The sequence below is a fragment of the Heptranchias perlo genome, chromosome 2 (genome assembly GCF_035084215.1).
Source record: "Heptranchias perlo isolate sHepPer1 chromosome 2, sHepPer1.hap1, whole genome shotgun sequence".
Lineage (NCBI taxonomy): Eukaryota > Metazoa > Chordata > Chondrichthyes > Hexanchiformes > Hexanchidae > Heptranchias > Heptranchias perlo.
In genome coordinates, this window is record NC_090326.1 from 19,279,081 (window position 1) to 19,293,904 (window position 14,824).

The window sequence follows — 14,824 nt, forward strand, 5'->3', positions numbered from 1 at the left end:
ACTCCTGCTCCTATTTCTTATGTTCTTATGTTCTTATGTCGGAGGGGACAATGGCTGTGACCAAGTACACCAGCTCCAAGTAACACTCTATGATGTCCTGAAAATACAAGCCCAGTAGACCTTCAGGTTTGAGCAAAGGCAAGAGGGGCCCTGTCAATTTCAGAGGAGTTAAACATGTGAGATCAAGTGCCTGGTAAGAACTCATGAAACAAAGTGATTGGGGAGAAACAACAGTACTGAGATCTTTAGGAGATGATAGTCAGAAAGAGAGGGCAAGCAAGTCGGAAAACATTGCCGCTCGATCACTACTGGGACAGAAGAGATTACTAAACAGTCACAGATGGGCCAAGAGCATCTTTACATTCCAGAAGCTAACCCACTCACAAATTGCAGAATGAGCCAAGGAAGAAGTTCCACGGATCAAAATGTGGTCAAAGCACTCCTCACTGTTGGGGAAAAATGAAAGTGAGGATTAAAGGATAAGTTTTTATCATGAAAATTCAGAACTTCCAGGGACATCTGTTTGTCAGGAAACTGAGAAGTGCGGCAGCAATAATCAGATCAGAACTGAGCCCGTGAGATGAGATGTAATTGACTCTCAACGATCCATTGATAGATGAGGCCAACTGGTTGGGATGGGAGGGAACTTGCCTTGAAGATTTGAGGAGGTAAGAGCGCAGATAGGGAAAGGATTTCTGTGCAGGACTGTGCAAGAGTCCTGGGACTAAACAGCAAACTTCACCTGGAACATAATAAGCTAGAACCTTCAGATGTAGATGATAGGGTCTGTAATTCTGAGAAGAGTTGAGTGTTGCCTGAAGAAGTCTTTGGACTTAGGCTGAATGAAGGGGATGGGTTTCAATTCCTTTACCCTTTTCTTTGGAGTCCATGTAAAGCCACAATTCATGTAAATTATTTCCCGTTTTGTCCTATGCATTTACTAGATCTTCTGAATCCCAGTCGCTAATCGTCCCTTGGGAGCCTGGCGTGACTTGCTATCCACAATTTTACTCCCTCTCTTTGGAAAGTACTGGGTCTCAGCTCTGAGCCTCCCCTGGTGGCATGGCTGGAACTGACAACTCACTTTTTAGGAAGCTGTATGGACATGTGTCTGTATCTTGTCGCTTTGCTGCTTTGTTGGCCAGCAGTTGTTTTATTTTTAATATTATTTGTTTGTGTTTCAGGGCACGTCGGGAGTGCACGGCTTCAAGGGTTCCAAAGGCAGTCAAGGACTCAGAGGGAAAAGGGTTTGTGAAACAATCATTTATTCTTCCTTTCATCTGTTTCTGGTAAAACGGTTGCATAATAAAATAGGATTTCTAAATGGATCAAGTGAAAACCTCAAGAGTCAATTACCATCTGTTGTGTTCTGCCCCCAGGACAGGTCCTAACTCGAGTCTCACACATGAGAGTCTTGAGCCACTTACTGGGGAAGAGTATCTGAGGTGGTTTCCCATTCCCTTCCTCATGGTTTTTTATCTTCTCCCAGGTGGGCTGCAACTAAGGCTAAAGAGCCCCACCTACCCTCTACGATTGCGAGGAGAGGGGGGGGGGTCACTCACACCCATTGGTTTAAGTACCCCCGCTGAAGGTCAACCCAGAATTCAGAGCCAAAGCTCTGGGGCTGCCTGGAGTGCGGCCTGAACCCAACCCTTCTGACTCCGAGGTGGGAATACTACCCCTGAGGCAGTGGTCACTCTGTCCGGACACGAGTATCGCACTGGACTTCAACCCGGTATTTAGGGACTATATTCGAGCCTCTGCTCACCAGAGCTGTCTGGAGTGGGGCTCAAACCCTTCACCCTCCGACTTGTAGGTGGGAATGCTACCAAAGGCTTGCTCCACAATTGCAGTAACAATCTGTTCCAAGTTTTATGCAACAGCTTTTCAAATTTACAAAGCAGCCGCAGCGGTTAAATGCCCAGTGCAGTTGCAATACTGCTTGCAGTCACGGGAGCGCCAAGAGCATGGTGACTGCGGGGCCAATTTTCGGATGGCCGAGCGGGTGCGTTGGGGGCGGGGGGGCTCCTAAAATGGCGAAATCCCGGAGCAGGTTCGGATCCCGGCTCCAACCCACTGACTTCCGGGTTCCCCAGTGACGCGTTCGGGTGCGCGCGCAGCTCCCGCATGCGGGACTCCCACCGGCAATTAAAGCCGGCTGGATGCTGCTTTACATAGTTATTTAGATACTTGAGTTACTTGACAGACCTCATTGACTGGAGATTTTGGCAGGCTGCAATTTTGAAGGATCCTCAGCGTGTTTCCCGTTCTGTGGGAAACACTCCCTGTTGGAACAGACGTGTTTCAGCCAGTAGCCAGTCGGAGATGCAAAGGATAATTTGACAGTTGGGGGGAAAACCTCATTTATTGCAGCAGGGCACTCTGTCACTTCAGACAAAGATTTGGCTGCAAGACCTCTAACTTTCCACTCAAAATTATTAATTTATACCCTAAACTCTGCTGTGCAAACACATTTACCTATTTTGCGGACCCCCTCAAACTCACACCGTCAGGATGGGGGACGCCAGAGCTGCATTCATCACTTCATCCGAGGACGAGCAACATCACCAGCCTCGCCAGGCACGCCGTCCACCTCCGCCACGTGGAGCTCCACAACACAGTGCTGCACCACAGGCACCTGCACAAAATAGTCGTGCAACTACACATACACCCACTGTAGGGTGACCCAATGGGTGGCATCAAGTGTGGGTGTTCATGGTGAACTTCATGAAAGGGATTTATTACATAATCCAGTCAAGAATGGCCAAGACGTGGCAGTAGTGGTGACAATAATAATATTTAATGTGCCATTAACAAAAATCAAATATAAATAAAAAAACATGACAAACTGTCAAACACCCTTGTACATCCCCTTTGTGCTCACAAAACCTTTGCCTTACGCTTACGAGTACTCCTACGTGGTCCCTCCCCTGTGGCTGCAGCAGAGGTAGTGGCAGGTTGCTCTTGTTCATGCCCTGACCGATTAGATGCTTTGTGCCCTCTGGTTTTCGGTGCCCGTGAGGGCCCCGCCAAAGACTGCTCCACCTGCAGCTGTGCAGGGGCAGACTCGGCCACCTGGAGAGGAGGCGGCATTGCGGGTACTGGTTGAGGGGGGGGCAACGGGTGAGACGTGGGAGCGCTTTGAGTGGCGTCCCCACTTCCATGTCCCCTTTCGCCATCATCCCTCTCCTGGGCCAGGCCCACATCACTCCTACCACTCTGCTGGACGACAGTTTGGAGGACATGTGTGAAGCCTTTTAAGGCCAGTGCCAGAGTGTCTGCCTGCCTGTTTAAGGCGGCGGAAAGTTGCTCACCCTGAGTCCGAAGGGCCATTGTCAGGGCCTCAATGGACTCATTGGTGAGCCGTGCTTGAAGCTCGATGGAGGCTAGCCTTCTCTCCATCGCAGACATTCCCGCACTTACCCGCAATACCATCTCAGAGATGGCCTCATGTCCCTGTGACAGTATCTCAGAGATTCCCTCCTGTTCCTTTGCCACCATTCCACTCATGCAGGAGTTGGACTCCTCCATCCTCTGCGTGATTGTGGAGAGTGCGCGTGGCACCTGTTCCAGCACCTCGCAAATGTGCTGCTGCCCCTCGATCATTCTCCTTTTAAAGGATGGCCCCCAGCATTCAGCATCTGTGTCCAGCTGAGCAGAGCCTGGAGAGGAATGCTCCCACCGACACGGACTCTCCACAGCTGAGAGGCGTGAGTGAGTGATGGTGACGTGGCCAACCACTGAATGCATTGGTTTGGGTGAGGCTGACTGTGAAAGAGATGCATCAGAGGGTGAGTATGAGACCGAGTCATGACATTGTATGAGAATTGGGTTGAGTGGTAGTGGTGGGGATGACTAATGGGGAGGTGAGTAACTGCAGGCAAGTTGAGGATGAGGTTTGAGTGGGTGTGAGGAGTGATGTGATAGAGTAGTGTTGGCAGTGCAGAAGGAATTGTGGGATGGGGGCGGTGATTTGGAAGACGGAGTCTGGGAGAATGAGTAAGTGTACACTTTGGCTGACCTAGTTACGTCATTGAAGCGCTTCCTGCACTGGATCCAGGTGCGGGAGATGTTGCTGCTGCTGCTGACCTCCTCTGCCACCTCGAGCCAGGCCTTCTAGGTGGCAGAGGCAGGCCACTTCCTCACGTCCGCTGGGTAGAAAATATCCCTCCTCCTCCTCACCCCATCCAGTAGGACCTGGAATGAGGCATCATTAAACCTGGGAGTAGCCTTTCCCCTGGGCTGCTCCATTCTGTACTTTTGCTTGTTGGCTGCAGGAGCAGCATTGGAGGACTGCCCCTTTAAATAGGTTCCTCCAGCTGACAGCCTGTGATGCGGGTGCGCAGTCCGCCCGCTGCGCAGGTTGACGACGGGAAACCCGGAAGCCACAGTAAGTGCCTTCAATTTACCTGCGATCGCGTGGGGAACGGATGGATTTTACTGGGCGGGTTACCCAGGTGCCCAGTGGCCCCCCCCGCTGCCATCCTGCCTCCCTGGTAATATCGGGGCCCGTGTTGTGAACTGATTCATTCCAATTCTACCTTCACTTTAACAATGATTTAATATGATGGTAATTCAGTTGGCTCTATCCTATGTAGCCTCTCTAATTTTATTATAAGCATATTGAAAATCAAAGTTGAAATTGTTCATACTTCAATATAATGAAGTATAAAGCATTTTGGAGCAAAGGGAGAATGCCTCACAGCAGTTACATATTTTGTTGGCACTTTGACCTCGTTGTTGGTCTATAATTTACGTTCACAATGTTATTGCTATTTCTTTCCCAGCTCAGATCAAACCGATCAACTTCTAGAAAGCTGCGAGGATGATTTCCTCCTGTTGCGGATATAATGACATTGTAAACAACGGAGAGATTTGCCTCTGTTGGTGCACTCTTTCCTCTGAGTCAGAAGATCATAGGTTCAAGCCCCACTCCAGAGACTTGAGCACATATTTAGTGCAGTGCTGAGGAGGATGAGAAGTGAAACTGAGACTCTGGCTGTTCAGATGGACGTTAATGATCCCATGGCACTATTTGAAGAGGAGCAGGGAGTTCTCCCAACATTAATCTCTCAAGAGACACTATTAGCAACAAATTAACTGATCATCTTGCTTCTATTTGCGGGATCTTGCTGTGCAAAATTGGCTGCCACTATTAACTACAAAACAACAAAGTGCTGCATTAATTCATTGTTGTGAAGCTCTTTGACTTGTTTCTAATAGACATAAGGTGCTACATAAAAGCACACCTTTTGTTTTACCTCTAGTGAAACTAAATTCATTCAACAATAATGCACTTGCAATGTTGTTGGAAGTGCCAGCCAGGTCTCTCATTTCATTGGTTACACATTGTGAAAAAGAAAAGTCATCTCCATTGATTACACCAAGCTCACTTTTTGCTTCTTCTGAAACATAGTCAACTATATTTCACTCATAAAATTGTAGAGACTTGAGCACATAATCTTGACTGACACTCCAGTGCAGCACCGAGGGAGCGCTGCACTGTTGGAGGTGTTGTCATTCGGATGATCTGTTTAAACCGAGGCCCCGTCTGCCCTCTCAGGTGGATGTAAAAGATTCCATGGTGCTATTCGAAGAAGAGCAGGGGAGTTCTCCCCGGTGGCCTGGCCAATATTTATCCCATCAACCAGCATCACTTGAACAAGTTATCTAGTCATCATCACATTTCTGTTTGTGGGAACTTGCTGTGCACAAATTGGTTGCCGTGTTTCCCACATTACAACAGTGACTACACTTCAAAAAGTACTTAATTGGCTGTAAAACGCTTTGGGATGTCCTGAGGTCATGAAAGGTGCTATATAAATACAAGTTCTTTCTTTCTATAATTGTAGATGGTACTTCTATTAATCTAGCAATCTCTGTAGACATAAATTATCTGTTGCATATACTAAATGATAATAGCAAGTAAAAAGTATGTTGACTAAAGTTACTTTAATGATCATGTTATAATTCACTTGGAACTTGTGTGCAGGGTGAAGGTGGAGACCCGGGTGAGAAAGGAGAAGCTGGATCAGTTGGACCTCGTGGACCCCCGGTGAGTCTGCTCTCTCCTTTCCGTCGCTCCTCACCAATGTTCAATTTGTGTGGTTACTGCGGTTTTATTTTGATAAAATGGGGTTCTGCAAAGAGAGCCCTGGTTGGACATGGGATGGAAGGTCAAAGTGACAACCACAGATAGAGATGATGGGATGCTCTGCTGTCCGAGTGTTTGGGATTGTGCCAAGGAAAGTAACTGGTCTACTTCTAATGTGGGATTAGACCAGATGTTCGACATGGGCCATTCCCATTGTTAATGTGCGACACTAGGCAGCTACAGTAGAGGATTGTGGATGGTTTACACGTCACTGTATGAGTTTCTGTAGGAGAGCAGGTGCTGAACGAACCTGATGAAAGATAATGTTCTTTTTTTTACTGAGAATTATACACAAGAAACTTTAGATACAGAAGATAGATTCACCTTTAAAATTATGAATATTCAGGAGATTCTCAATAGATTTTAGATTATCAACAGCCCTTTGAGTGAAAGGAGATTCACAAAAGATTTGATTAATGAAGGAAACCTCAATAGAAGCATTGACAGTGAGTAATAAGGAGCTTTTACCTTGATGAATGTCATTGACTGCAGATGCTCAGCTCTTCCACCATCTTAAACATGAGTGGTCCAACCTCCATACAGCCAATGGTAGTGGAGGCCAACTCTCTCATGGGTCTTGTCACTTGCTATCAAACTTACAGTCTCTCCCACTACCCCCCCCCCCACACACACACACTTTTAAACGTGTTGAGCTGACTCTGTGCACCTGCAGGCTTCTGTCATGGTACAAGTACGTAGATGCACAGAACCAGCTTAAGCCCATTGCTCGCATCATAGCAGGGAACTGAGTCAGGAGGTCAGAAAACTCAGCACGTGTGAGCAGGATACCTCACGCTTGGACAGAGCAACTGATTGCCCCGTACCCAATCAGCCCTCACACCGGCCTGCTAGAGACCTGTAGCAAAGTTGAAAATGAAATTGGGAGGGCAACGTGGGTCATTTGTTTTGGCAAGTAAAATTTCAAGTAGCAAACCATACTAGGAGCACGATTTTGTAAAATTACCCCTTATTTCTACAACAGAGAAGGAATGAATTGGAAAAAAAAAAAATTGTGAATACAGGGAGGGACGTGCTAAATGTAAATGGGTGGAACAGCTGAGGCAAACCATGCTTGAGCTAAAAGCAGAGCTGGAAGGGTTGGAAGAGCTTGTGAGTATAATGGGTACAGGGTAAGCAGTCATATGTTACCGTAACTTATGATCATGCTTATACCTGAAACTACTGTGCTTGGAGCTGGGTATCACTGAGTTACAACTTTACCCAATTACCTCAGGGACCTTGCTGACCTGAATCCCACTCAGATGTTTGAGCCAATGGTTTTTATGGTCACAAACATATTGGGATAATTTTGACTTTGTGTGATAGTGTAATTCAATGGAAATGAAAATGCGGAGAGGGGTAGGTCGGGCTGCCAGTTCCCTACCGCCCATTTTACAAAGTCAAAATTACTCCCATTGAGTTTGCGCATCCTCACAAAATTCTGCTTATGTTCCATTGAATCGGCAATCTCACTTTAAGAAGCAAGAATGGTTGAGAATAAGAATAATGGGGGAATGTTACATGTGTCTATGTGTCTGCCTGTGCGATTAGTGTAGTAGAGGTGGTACAGTTTTGTAACATTCCCCCATTACTCTTATTCTCTGCCATTCTTGCTTCTTAAAGTGAGATTGCCGATTCAATGGAACACCAGCAGAATTTTGTGAGGATGTGCAAACTCAATGGGAGTAATTTTGACTTTGTAAAATGGGCGGTAGGGAACCGGCAGCCCGACCTACCTCTCTCCGCATTTTCATTTCCATTGAATTACACGATCACACAAAGTCAAAATTATCCCAATATGTTTGTGACCATAAAAACCCAGTGCTGAGTGTGGATGGGAGAACCTGGTGCAGAGGTCGATGTAGCCAATCGCAGTGGGCCTGACTTTCCATCCAATAGAATCAGGATGCCTGAATCTGACTCATAATCTGAAGGTCATGGGGCTCTGTTGCTTTCTGTACACAATGAGCTAACTATCTAAACTGTGGTTTCTCTGTAATGTGCATAACCAAATATTTATATAATTCAATGCATTTGGTTATTCTCTTGTGATCTAGTGCACTGAGGGGTATGAAGATAATAAACTTGTTTTATCTGATATTACGCAGGGCTTGGATGGAAATGAAGGCACTGGAAGTCCAGGGTCCAAAGGACAAAAGGTGACAAAACAAATCCCATGTTTTCATCTTTCTGCTATTCTCTCAGTAACTGTCAGGTCTATTTTTGTTTTCAGTGCTCCCGGTGCAGAGATTGAAGCAAAAATTGGGAATTCTGGCACATGCCTGTCCGTGTCCTTCAAACCTACCTCTTTGACCAAGCTTTTGGTCACCTGTCCTAATATCTCCTTATGTGACTCGGTGTCAAATTTTGTCTGATAATCGCTCCTGTGAAGCGCCTTGGGATGTTTTACCACGTTAAAGGCGCTATATAAATACAAGTTGTTGTTTATATTCCATCCGATTTAATTTTAACGGATGGAAGATCATTGGTTGTAGGCCCTGTGTTGACCATCCTCATATAAAAAGTTCCTTAAACGGTGTAATGTTTCTTTCAATATGTGCAAATAAAAGAGGGGGGAGGGTTCAGGTAAGCGTACGTATATAAGTCTAATGAGAAAAGTCAAGGCTGTAGAGCAGAGTAGCGATTTGGGTAAAAACAAGCCAGTGTGTGTCAGGAAGGAACAGAGACTTTTACAAAGGTAATAGGGCATTAGTGACTAAGGCCACATCAGGGAAAAATAGTAAAAAGTTAAAATTAAAGGCGCTATATCTGAATGCATAAAGCATTCGTAACAAGATAAATGAATTAATGGCACAAATAGAGATAAATGGGTTTGATCTAGTAGCCATTACTGAGACGTGGTCTCAGGGTGACCAAGGTTGGGAACTAAATATTCCAACATACTTGACTTTTAGAAAAGATAGGCAAAATGGAAAGGGTGGGGGGGGGGGGGTGGTGGTGGTGGTAGCCCTGATAATAAAGGAAGAGATAAAGACAGTAGTGAGAAAGGATCTTAGCTCAGAAAATCAGGATGTAGAATCTGTATGGGTGGAACTAAGAAATAACAAGGGGCAGAAAACACTGGTGGGAGTAGTTTATAGCCCCCCTAACAGTAGTTATAGTGTTGGACAGAGTATAAATCAGGAAATTAGAGAAGCATGTAACAAGGGTAATGCAGTAATCATGGGGGACTTTAATCTTCATATAGACTGGGCAAACCAAATTGGCAAAAACAGTTTGGAGGACGAATTCATGGAATGCATTTGAGACAGTTTTCTAGAACAATATGTTGAGGAACCAACTAGTGAACAGGTTATTTTAGATCTAGTATTGTGTAATGAGACAGGGTTAATTAGTACTTTTGTAGTTAAGGATCCCCTGGGGCAGAGTGATCATAATATGATAGAATTTCATATTGAGTTTGAGAGTGATGTAATTAAGTCCAAAACTAGGGTCTTAAATTTAAATAAAGCCAATTAGGTAGGCATGAAGGGCGAGTTGGCTGCAGTAGATTAGGAAATTAGATTAAAAGATATGACGGTAGATAAGCACTGGCAAACATTTGAAGAAATAATTCATAATTCTCAATTAATATACATTGCCTTGAGGTATAAAAACTCCATGGGAAAAGTGATCCAACCATGGCTAACTAGAGAAGTTAAAGATAGTATTAGATTAAAAGAAGATGTTTACAATGTTGCTAAAAAGAGTAGTAAACCTGAGGATTGGGAGGACTTTAGAAACCAGCAAAGGGTCACCAAGAAATTGATAAAGAGGGAGAAAATTGAATATGAGAGCAAACTATCAAGAAATATAATAACATTGTAAGAGCTTCTACTAGTATGTTAAAAGGAAAAGGATTAATGAAAGTAAGCATGGGTCACTTAGAGGCAGAGACAGAAGAAATTATAATGGGGAATCAGGAAATAGCAGAGATGTTAAACAAATATTTTGTATCTGTCTTCACAGTAGAGGACACAAAAACAAATACCGGAAATAGTGGGGAACCAATGGTCTAATGAGAGCGAGGAACTTAAAGTAATTAAGAATGGTAAAGAAAAAGTACTGGAAAAATTAATGAGACAAATATCCGACAAATCTCCTGGACCTGATGGCCTACATCCTAGGGTTTTAAAAGAGGTGGCTGCAGAGATAGTGGATGCATTGGTTTTGATCTTCCTGAATTCTGTAGATTCTAAAACAGTGCCCGTGAATTCGAAGGTAGCAAATGTAACCCCGCTATTCAAGAAAGGAGGGAGAGAGAAAACAGGGAACTACAGGCCAGTTAGCCTGACATCATTAGTAGGGAAAATGCTAGAAGCATTAAGGACGTAATACAGGGGACTGAGAAAAGTAATTAGGAAGGCAAATGGTATGTTAGGCTTTATTGCAAGGGGGCTGGAGTATAAGAGTAAGGAAGTCTTGCTGCAATTATATAGGCCTCTGGTGTGACCACACCTGGAGTACTGTGTACATTTGGTCTCCTTACCTAAGAAAGGATATACTTGCCTTAGAGGGGGTGCAATGAAGGTTCACTAGATTGATTCCTGGGATGAGAGGGTTGTCCTATGAAGAGAGATTGAGTAGAATGGGCCTATATTCTCTGGAGTTTAGAAGAATGAGAGGTGGTCTCATTGAAACATATAAGATTCTTAGAGGGCTTGACAGGGTAGATGCTGAGAGGCTGTTTCCACTGGCTGGAGAGTCTAGAACTAGGGGTCATAGACTCAAGATAAGATGTCAGCCATTTAGGACCGAGATGAGGAAACATTTCTTCACTCAGAGGGTTGTGAATCTTTGGAATTCTGTACCCCAGAGGGCTGTGGATGCTCAATCGTTGAGTATATTCAAGATTAAGATTGATAGATACTTGGACACTAAGGGAATCAAGGGATATGGAGATAGGGCAGGAAACTGGAGTTGAGGTAGAAGATCAGCCATGATCTCATTGAATGGTGGAACAGGCTCGAGGGGCAGTGTGACCTACTCCTGCTCCTATTTCTTATGTTCTTATGTTCTTACAACGCAGATATTGGCCCTAAAGATCTAGTCGTGCATGTGCACTGTGTTAAAAGTAATTTTTTTCAATCTGGACCTTTTAATGTACTTTTGTGTAACTTGCATATGCTGTAAAGAGTACACTTATTGTTAGTCATATTTCTGTAGAAAAAGATGAATCAGGCTATTTGACTGCTAGGGGAAGGAGGAGGGTCACAGCTCAGACTTGTCCTCAACTGGTGTCTGAAATCAGATGGATAATTTCTCTGAATTCTTCTTCTGGTGAGGGTATCTTTTCAATGTGTTTTATCCTTTTGATCTTCCCGGGAGTCCGCACCAGCTACAGTGGGTGAGTAATTTGCTCCCAGACCTCCACCAACCCTGCTCCCCACTGGCTCCGTGGAGGCATGCAAGTGTGTCCCAATAATGAGGGGGCCACTGATATTCCCTCTTCCCCCCCCCCTCAATAGAAGATGCCTGATCTTTTATTCAGCAGCTGCCCCAACTTACACCGAGGGCAGAGTGGGCAATTGAATCTATTTGATTCTGGTCTATAGGGCTCGATTTTCAGATGTCCGAGTGGATGCGTTCGTGGTGGGGGGGCTCTGAAAATTGGGGATTCCCGGGGCGGGTCCGGAGCCCGGCTCCAACCCGCCCACTTCCGGGTTTCCCAATGACGCGCAGCCCCCGCGTGCGGGACTCCCACCGGCAAGTAAAGCCGGCGGGATCCCACTTAAATCAATTAATTGGATACTTCAGGTCGTTAGGAGACCTGATTTGGAGGATATTTTAGGAGGGGTGGGATTTTCAGGTCAACTGATACTGTTTCCCGTACTGGGGGAGACATTCCCAGTTGAAATGGACGCGTTGCAGCCACCAGCTTGTGGCAGCTGCAAAGGTCCATTTTTTAAAAATTCGTTCATGGGATGTTGGCATCGCTGGCAAGGCCGGCATTTATTGCCCATCCCTAATTGCCCTTGAGAAGGTGGTGGTGAGCCGCCTTCTTGAACCGCTGCAGTCCGTGTGGTGATGGTTCTCCCACAGTGCTGTTAGGAAGGGAGTTCCAGGATTTTGACCCAGCGACGATGAAGGAACGGCGATATATTTCCAAGTCGGGATGGTGTGTGACTTGGAGGGGAACGTGCAGGTGGTGTTGTTCCCATGTACCTGCTGCTCTTGTCCTTCTAGGTGGTAGAGGTCGCGGGTTTGGGAGGTGCTGTCGAAGAAGCCTTGGTGTGTTGCTGCAGTGCATCCTGTGGATGGTACACACTGTAGCCACGGTGCGCCGGTGGTGAAGGGAGTGAATGTTTAGTGTGGTGGATGGGGTGCCAATCAAGCGGGCTGCTTTATCTTGGATGGTGTCGAGCTTCTTGAGTGTTGTTGGAGCTGCACTCATCCAAGCAAGTGGAGAGTATTCCATCACACTCCTGACTTGTGCCTTGCAGATGGTGGAAAGGCTTTGGGGAGTCAGGAGGTGAGTCACTCGCCGCAGAATACCCAGCCTCTGACCTGCTCTCGTAGCCACAGTATTTATATGGCTGGTCCAGTTAAGTTTCTGGTCAATGGTGACCCCCAGGATGTTGATGGTGGGGGATTCGGCGATGGTAATGCCGTTGAATGTCAAGGGGAGGTGGTTAGACTCTCTTGTTGGAGATGGTCATTGCCTGGCACTTATCTGGCGCGAATGTTACTTGCCACTCATGAGCCCAAGCCTGGATGTTGTTCAGGTCTTGCTGCATGCGGGCTCGGACTGCTTCATTATTTGAGGGGTTGCGAATGGAACTGAACACTGTGCAATCATCAGCGAACATCCCCATTTCTGACCTTATGATGGAGGGAAGGTCATTGATGAAGCAGCTGAAGATGGTTGGGCCGAGGACACTGCCTTGAGGAACTCCTGCAGCAATGTCCTGGGGCTGAGATGATTGGCCTCCAACAACCACTACCATCTTCCTTTGCGCTAGGTATTACTTCAGCCACTGAAGAGTTTTCCCCCTGATTCCCATTGACTTCAATTTTACTAGGGCTCCTTGGTGCCACACTCAGTCAAATGCTGCCTTGATGTCAAGGGCAGTCACTCTCACCTCACCTCTGGAATTGAGCTCTTTTGTCCATGTTTGGACCAAGGCTGTAATGAGGTCTGGAGCCGAGTGGTCCTGGCGGAACCCAAACTGAGCATCGGTCAGCAGGTTATTGGTCAATAATTGCCGCTTGATAGCACTGTCGACAACACCTTCCATCACTTTGCTGATGATTGAGAGTAGACTGATGGGGCGGTAATTGGCCGGATTGGATTTGTCCTGCTTTTTGTGGACAGGACATACCTGGGCAATTTTCCACATTGTCGGGTAGATGCCAGTGTTGTAGCTGTACTGGCACAGCTTGGCTAGAGGCGCAGCTAGTTCTGGAGCACAAGTCTTCAGCACTACAGCTGGGATGTTGTTGGGGCCCATAGCCTTTGCTGTATCCAGTGCACTCAGCCGTTTCTTGATATCATGTGGAGTGAATCGAATTGGCTGAAGACTGGCTTCTGTGCTGGTGGGGATATCGGGAGGAGGCCGAGATGGATCATCCACTCGGCACTTCTGGCTGAAGATGGTTGCAAACATTTCAGCCTTGTCTTTTGCACTCACGTGCTGGACTCCGCCATCATTGAGGATGGGGATGTTTGCAGAGCCTCCTCCTCCCGTTAGTTGTTTAATTGTCCACCACCATTCACGACTGGATGTGGCAGGACTGCAGAGCTTTGATCTGATCCGTTGGTTGTGGAATCGCTTAGCTCTATCTATAGCATGTTGCTTCCACTGTTTAGCACGCATGTAGTCCTGAGTTGTAGCTTCACCAGGTTGGCACCTCATTTTTAGGTACGCCTGGTGCTGCTCCTGGCATGCTCTTCTACACTCCTCATTGAACCAGGGTTGATCCCCTGGCTTGTTGGTAATGGTAGAGTGAGGAATATGCCGGGCCATGAGGTTACAGATTGTGCTGGAATACAATTCTGCTGCTGCTGATGGCCCACAGCGCCTCATGGATGCCCAGTTTTGAGCTGCTTGATCTGATCTGAATCTATCCCATTTAGCCACGGTGGTAGTGCCACACAACACGTTGGATGGTGTCCTCAGTGCGAAGACGGGACTTCATCTCCACGAGGACTGTGAGGTGGTCACTCCTACCAATACAGTCATGGACAGATGCATTTGCGACAGGTAGATTGGTGAGGACGAGGTCAAGTAAGCTTTTCCCTTGAGTTGATTCGCTTACCACCTGCCGCAGGCCAAGTCTGGCAGCTATGTCCTTCAGGACTCGGCCAGCTTAGTCAGTAGTGGTGCTACCGAGCCACTCTTGGTGATGGACATTTAAGTCCCCCACCCAGAGTACGTTTTGTGCCCTTGCTACCCTCAGTGCTTCCTCCAAGTGGTGCTCAACATGGAGGAGGACTGATTCATCAGCTGAGGGAGGACGGTAGGTGGTAATCAGCAGGAGGTTTCCTTGCCCATGTTTGACCTGATGCCATGAGATTTCATGGGGTCCGGGGTCCAGAGTCAATGTTGAGGACTCCCAGGGCCACTCCCTCCTGACTGTATATCACTGTACCACCATCTCTGGTGGGTCTGTCCTGCCGGTGGGACAGGACCTGCCCCGGGATGTTGATGGAAGAGTCTGGGACATTGG

The 14,824-nt window shown here is 46.5% G+C and overlaps 1 protein-coding gene across 1 annotated transcript in view; it reads left to right on the plus strand.

Moving 5' to 3' along the window:
* Nucleotides 1-14,824, plus strand: part of LOC137335649 (collagen alpha-6(VI) chain-like) — a 136,438-nt gene that overhangs the window by 89,327 nt on the left and 32,287 nt on the right. Inside the window, exons 25-27 of the mRNA XM_068000943.1 lie at nucleotides 1,185-1,247; nucleotides 5,993-6,055; nucleotides 8,263-8,313. Of these exons, the coding sequence (XP_067857044.1) occupies nucleotides 1,185-1,247; nucleotides 5,993-6,055; nucleotides 8,263-8,313 (177 nt within the window). The remainder of the gene's footprint in view (nucleotides 1-1,184; nucleotides 1,248-5,992; nucleotides 6,056-8,262; nucleotides 8,314-14,824) is intronic.